This window comes from Grampus griseus (genome assembly GCF_964374135.1).
Source record: "Grampus griseus genome assembly, chromosome: 20".
NCBI classification, from domain to species: domain Eukaryota; kingdom Metazoa; phylum Chordata; class Mammalia; order Artiodactyla; family Delphinidae; genus Grampus; species Grampus griseus.
In genome coordinates, this window is record NC_139014.1 from 24,275,375 (window position 1) to 24,282,226 (window position 6,852).

At 57.6% G+C, this 6,852-nt stretch overlaps 1 protein-coding gene across 1 annotated transcript; it reads left to right on the top strand.

Moving 5' to 3' along the window:
- Positions 1–1,854: 1,854 nt before the first annotated feature.
- TMEM92 (transmembrane protein 92) lies at positions 1,855–6,275 on the top strand (the record flags this gene model as incomplete). Its single annotated transcript, XM_082678903.1, has 5 exons — positions 1,855–1,923; positions 4,463–4,488; positions 5,297–5,386; positions 5,529–5,724; positions 6,034–6,275. The coding sequence occupies 5 exons, from the start codon at positions 1,855–1,857 to the stop codon at positions 6,145–6,147; spliced, it is 495 nt and encodes a 164-aa protein (XP_082535029.1). The 3' UTR covers positions 6,148–6,275.
- Positions 6,276–6,852: the final 577 nt, after the last annotated feature.

The following is a 6,852-nucleotide window of genomic DNA, read 5'->3' on the forward strand; positions in this document are numbered from 1 at the left end:
GGGGGAGGAGGAAAGACATGCCGTGCCCCCCCCATCCTTTCTCCAAGATCAGTCACCAGGAACTTCCAATAGAGAGGGCATTCCCTGGGGCCAGACCCCAATTCAGCTTGGATCAGGAAACTGGAAGATTCTGTCCTTAGGGGCCAAGAGATAATGAGAAACAGAGACAGAGAAAGAGAGAGAGACCAGGAGAGTTGGTGAGAAACAGACACAGAGACAGGGAGACACAGGACCAAACCAGAGACAAGGGAAATGGAAACAGAGACAGAAAAACAGACACCTCCACTGAGACAGACAGAGATTAACAAAGAGGAGAAACAGAGATGGGAAAACAGGGAACATGTAGAAACGAAGAGAAAATGCATGGACACAGAGATGGGGAGGAACTGAAACAGGAAAACAGAGACTGGGAGAAATGGGGCGGAGAGGTTAACCTTGAGGTTAAACCTCAAGGAGAGGTTAAACATAAGACCGAGAAAACACGACTGGGAGAGATGAGAAACAGAGATAAGGAGAAAGCGCTGAGAGAAAAAAGAAAAAGAAGCCGAAGGACGACGGCTGTCCTTTCTTACTAGGTTGGGGCTAGCTTTCAGTGGTAAAGTCAGGTTTGAGACGCAGCAGGAGACGTCTAAATACCTAGGAACTGATCCTCTCCTGGAGCCGTCCCCCTTTCCCCAGGTCTGGGAGCAGCACCCCACCCACCATCTCCATTTCGCCCCCGTCCTCAGGGGTCCGGGCTCCATCTCTCCAACTCCCACAAGGTCTCCTTACGTCTCATCTGTGTCTGGGCGTCTGGCTCTCACCCTTCGCGTATCGCCCACCGAGACGGCCTCCCACCGCACACACCAGCCGGGTCCCCCCGTAGGGAGCCCAGGGAGACCCAGCCCCAGGTCCCAGCCCCGCGCTGCCCGTCTCCGGGGGAAGCCCGCGTTGAGCGATGCTGCCACCTGCCGGCCGGATCCGGGAAGCACAGTACGCCTCCGGGGCGGGGCGCGGCCGCCGCTGGTCTGAATCCAGCCCCACCCGGCCGGGACAGCGTCCGCGGGGCCTCTCCAGAAATCTGGATGGACCTGCTCGCACGCGCCCCAGCTGGCCCGGCTGCCGCTCGGCCCCAGCTGCGGACTCAGGCACTAGTCTCCGAATCCTGGGGCCTTAATTTCCACTGTAGTCAAGTGGAGGAAGTGTACCAACACCTCCTTCCAGGATTTCAGGGAGGGTGGGGGCGGGGTACTACTCTAGGTTCTCCTGACCCAGAAATCAATCAGGCCGCCCCTCCCTCCCTTCTTGGCCAAAAAACTTAAAAAAAAAAAAAGTGACACCTCCCTCCGTTGTAATCCCCTCAATCCACTCCAGGGCCTTCGCTTCCTCTCTCCCTCAACCTCTGCCCCCCAGAAGTCCATGTGGGAAGGGACTTCCAGTGGTCCAGCTCCCTCTGCCTGCATCCTCTGTCCATCTGGTAGGCGCAGCAGTCCCTCTCAAGCTTGGGATCACTTAGAGGGTGGAGCAGTTGAGGGTTGGGAAGGGGTAGCTCAGCAGTCTTAAACTGACACCAAAATATTTTTTAATCAGATACTCTCTTCTACCTCCCATTTCCCAAAACCCAATCCAAACTTCTTTCCCTCCCCTCCCCTCCCCTCCCTCCCCCTCCCTCCCCTTCCCTCCCCCTCCCCTCCCCCCTCCCCTCCCCTCCCCCCTCCCCTCCCCCTCCCTTCCCGGTCCGGCCCAACCCCGGTGCATGAGCTCCGCCCCCATCCTGAGGCGGGGCCCTATAGGTGGAGAGTCGTGGGAGAGGTCGCGGCCCCGCCTCTCCCCTCTTGCCCCTACACACGGAAGCTCAGTGGCCCCCCTGCCAGGATGTCAGCCACCTGGGTTCCTGGCCTAGTACCCACCTTGCTGCTCGGCCTGCTGGCCGGCCTCCAACAGGTGAGCGCTTGGGAGGTAAAGTTGTGGAACTTTCGGGGCCCTACTCTTGTGGGTCAGGGGCCTGCTTCTGGGTCCCGATCACCACCTTCCACTGTCAGGATTTCCTCGTTACCACATGCAGTTAGCAACTTCCTTTCTCTTTTTGCCGGGGAGGTAAGAGCAGAGGGAGGCCCTGAGAAGGCCTGGGTTCCTTCATCTCGTGGGGGACTGTGTCGTGGGAACTACTCGCGCCCACCGCCATCTGACACTTAGCTCCTCTTGGCGACTGGGGACTTTGACCCTCACGTTAGCCTTGGCTCCTTCTCGCTGCGTCAGAAAGCGGGGACTAGCGGAGGGCCTGAGGTCTGGACTGAGATCTGGACGCCTGGTCAGCCTATCTCCCCAGCTCCATTCTTCACAGTGCTGGGTGACCTTGGGGAAGTCCTAGCCGTCTCTGGGACTGTGTTTCTCTGCTTGTGCCCTAGAGGAAAGGAGGCTCCCTCTTCCCTTTCTAGGAGTGGGGGTAGGATTCCAGCTGGTGATAGGATTTGACCTGGCTGCCTGACCCAAGACTGGGGTGACCTCTGAAATCTGTGATTTCTGAGGATGAGGCAGGGTTTCAACACCCCCTCATCTCTCCCTGCCCCAGTGATGGGGGCAGTCTATCCAGTTTTGGGATGGGAGATTATCCTAGAAACTGACATAGGTCTAGAACATGGGTTTTTAACTTCTGTGTAAGAGTCTGAGGGAAGGCCCAGGCCTGCTCCCCACGACATTCACTGCCTGCTGAGTGGCTGTGCTCCAGAAGCCCTGTTACTCCTTCTCTATCATCAGCGGTGGTGGGTTGGTGCCAGCACTAGGTTGAGCATTTGTTGATTCCTCCCAGCAACTCCAGGGGGCAGGCTGTTAATGCCCCCAGTCCGCATGTAAGTTGAAACTACCCAAGGTTACCCCAACGCTTGACACCACCTCAGTCGAGACCACCACCTGTTTAAAATGGGGGTGGGGGAAGAGGATCTGGGAGAGGATCCCCTACTCCTCCAAACAGGAGCTCAGGATTAATTCCGTAAACCTGTTCATTGCTTGTCTTTCTTAGTTGGGGGCCAGGAGAAGGGGGAGGGACAGGGGATGGGATCTGAGGGAAAGGGGGTACACTGAGTGCCTGGACCCCTTGGGCTGTCCCCAACTCTGCAGTCACCTTACCCTCTCTGGGCCAACCTGCAGGGGTTCATTCCTGCTCTTGAGCCCACTGGCCAAGACCTGTGGGAATCAGCCCAAATCTTATTGGCTGTCATTGGTATCTTAGCTTTATTGTTATTGTCGTTAACAGTTGAACTGTTATTTCAAGGTATAAAGATATGGTGGTCTTCGGACTTCCCTGGCAGTACAGGGGTTAAGACTGCGCGCCTCCACGGCAGGATGCACGGGTTTGATCCCTGGTCAGGGAACTAAGATCCTGCACGTTGGTGGCGCAGCCAAAAAAAAAAAAAAGACATGGTGGTCTCGCCAAAGTTGGCTTCTTATTCTGAGCCATGGTTGTTCATCTCCCTGGAGGCTGGGGTGGGGTGACAGATAACCTCCCGTTTGCTGTGTTCCTCTACCTGCATTCCTCCCCCACGGTCTGGGAGCAGCCAGGATGAAAGGAAACCAGGTTGTCAGTGCTCTTTCATTCAGTCTGCCGAAATCGTGAGTATTGGTTTTCAATAGACAAAAATCCCTCCCCTGGCGGGGTTTACATTCTACTGAGGAGACAAACAAGTAGCAAGATAAAGTAAAATATATAGTATGTTAGATGTGGACAAGAGCTATGCATAAAGTAAGCACAGTTAGGGGAAAGGGAGTGCTTTGGGGGAGTAGATGTAATTTTAAGTAAGATGGTCAGAGAAGGCGCTGGAGCCAGCCTCTCAGATACCTGGGGAAAGAACTTTCCAAACAGGGCTTATGCACATATTTGCTATTAATCAGGTTAAATTCCGTAATGATAGCCTCCGTGTGGCACAGAACTAGTGCAGAAGAGGGAGGGAGGGAGGAGCTTGTTCCTGCAGGCATGTGTAAAACAGTCAGACGTGTTCAGAGAACTCCCAGTGGGTGGGTGTGCAGGAGGGCCAGGGGGAGTGGGAATGGGGGATAGGGCTGGTCATGGTGTCTGAGCCCCAGGGAGCCTCTGAAGGAGGCTTCCAGCAAGGTTTTAGGTGTTCAGATGTGTGGGATAGAAACTTGCAGCAGTGTTGGGAGTGACGGGGTGGGCGTGGGGGTTACTGGAGTCCTGGCCGTGGTGGGGATGGGTTGGAAGGGTGGTCAGAAGGCGTGAGCTTACAGACCTGGGGGTGAGCAAATGTGGCAGGAGGTGTGGTGAGGAGAGGAAGGACAGCTGGGGCCACGAGGTGGCGCTGGGGCTGCAGCCACCGACCCGGGGAACATGTGGAGGGAGGTGGAGAGCAAGTGTGGGGGAAGATGCTGATCCTCTGGGACCTGCTAGCAGTGAGGTACCTGGGCAGCACCTGGTGGAAACCCCAGCCCCCAGTTTATGACCCAGACCTCCGCCTCTTTTCTTCCACAGGCTGCAGCCACATGTGGTCTCTTCTTGTAAGTCTGGGATTTGGGCTGTAACTTCCACTGTGGGAAGGAGACATCCCAGATCCTGCTCTGCCTGCCTTCATCATCCTCACCCTCTCCCCTTCTAGCCAGAAGCCATACTCCGACCCAGAGAGGGAGACTCCGCCCCTCACTCCTTCCAGCAGCCTATCCACGGGCAGTTTCACATTTGCGGGCCAATCCCCATCCTTCTGACGCCAGCCTTAGGCCACCTCCCCTCTGAGGGTCGCCCTGGAAGCGAGGGCAAACATTCTCACTCTATAAACGCTGAGAAGCCCAAGCACGATGAGGAGGGGCTGAGGGGGGTGGCCTCTGGGCAGCCAAGTGTTTCCAGCAGTCAGCCCTGGATGTTCCAGGGACACCGTGTCCCTCCCACCTCCTGCTCCGTGGCCACCAGCACCAGCTCACTCTTCCTGGAATTAGCTCCTGGCCCCTCCCCACTGCCCCTCTTCCTCTGCATCTCCTTAGAGCGATGTTGTAGCCACTACAACACTCAGTCCCCACACCCGCCCAGTGAGGTCGACAGGACCTTCATTACACCCATCTTATAGATGAGGAAAGTGAGGCCCAGCAAGGAATGTGACTTGGCACGAGTGCATGAGGCCAGTAGTGAGCTGAGCCTGAAACCCAGGTCCTGATCCCAGCCCCAGGTTCCTCCCACTGAGCCCGGGGGGCCTGTACCTCCACCCTGCTAGGGGTGCGGCTCGTGCCCTGAGCCCGTGGGTGAGTTTTAGGGAAGCTGGGATCCTTCTGCCTCCCCACCTTGGTACCGATGGCCTCTCTCTGACCCGGTCCGCAGCACCTGCCCTAAAGGGTTCAGCTGCTGTGGTAACAGCTGCTGCCAACAGTACCAGCCAGAGCAGTTCCAGCTCTTCTCTGGCCCCTTGAGGTGAGCCTTGGGCCGGTTCCTCTGGCCCACCCAGGACTGGACTGGACTTCCTGCTGAGGGGTGGGTGTAGGTCAGGGGAGGGAGGGAGGTGCAGCGGGCATGGCTGGAGACTCAGGCTGACGTTGGTGGTTCCTTACCCCAGGATCTTTGTCATCGTCTTTCTGATCATCATACCCCTCTTGTGCATCTGTGGCCTGGCTAAGCGCTTCTGTCGCAACTGCAGAAAGTTGGAGCAGGACCCCCCAACGGATCATGAGGGGCCCCCAGAACGGCCCCCCGTTACTCCCGCAGAGAGGGTCACAGCGTCCATTTGTGAGCCCCCACCCCCCTACAGCGAGGTTGGTATCCAGCCCAACCCCTGCCCCGTCCCTCGGCTCTCTGTGCCTCCCCATTCAGATTTTTAGAGCAACGGGGGCAGTGGAGGGTGTCCTTACGCCAAGCCTTTGGGCCCTAGGGAGCGCTCTGCAACCAGCATCGGGTCACCCTTCTCCCTGGGAAACATGCCACCACCAGCACATGGGTGGCAGTGGCCGGTGGCAGGCCCTAAGAAGTCTCTGTCCCCTCCTTGTAAACATGCTACCACCAGCACATGGGTGGCTGTGGCCAGTGGCAGGCCCTAAGAAGTCTGTCCCCTCCTTTCCCTGCAGATTATCCTGAAGGCCGTCGTGGGTCTGCCCCCCGTGGAGCCACCCCCTCCCTACAGCTTCAGGCCTGAAGAACACGCCGGGGTGCGCAGCGGCATCGACAACCCCGCCTTCTGAGCCACCTCCTGCCTGGAACCTTGTCGTCAGCTGCCTCCTCCCCAGGGCCTCCTGGATCAAGCCAGAGACTCGCCCCCGCCCGTCATGCCAGACCTCTGGCCATTCTCGGCTTTAACTTATTGCTTTTCCTACCCCGGTTCCACGCCAGTGGCTTCTCTTGTCCCAAGGGCTGGTCTGGAGTGACATGTCCACCCCTCCCTCACCCGCCATTGCAAGGTAGAGGCTGCCTGGAGGAAAACGTGAACAGTTGGAGGTGCCCAGCAGTGGAACGAGGTGCTCTGAGAGTGGAGGGAGCTGCGCTCTGGCGGTACGAGTGTGGACTGGACAGCCAGCTCTGAGATGTTTTGGAGGGCGCTGATGCACTCTGGGAGACAGGACTGCCTGAGCTCTACCTGGGCTCTGCCTTCCATTCTACCTGACTAGAGAAAACGCCATTGTACCCTCCCCTCCCCTGCAACATGAGTTCTCACTAATCTGAGAGTCTGCCTGTGACTGTGTGGGGAGGTGAGCCCAGGCAATGCTGTGGGACACAGCTGGCGGGGGGTCACTGTGCCTGAAATCCCACCGTTGATGAGCCTGGGAGGACAGTACTTCTGTGGGCCACCCTCCGGGAGAGGATCTTCGCAGATGCTTTGATCTCTGGTTCCTTGAGGTCTCTGGGTGCCACAGAGCCCGGACGGGGAATGGGGATGGGGTGGGACCATT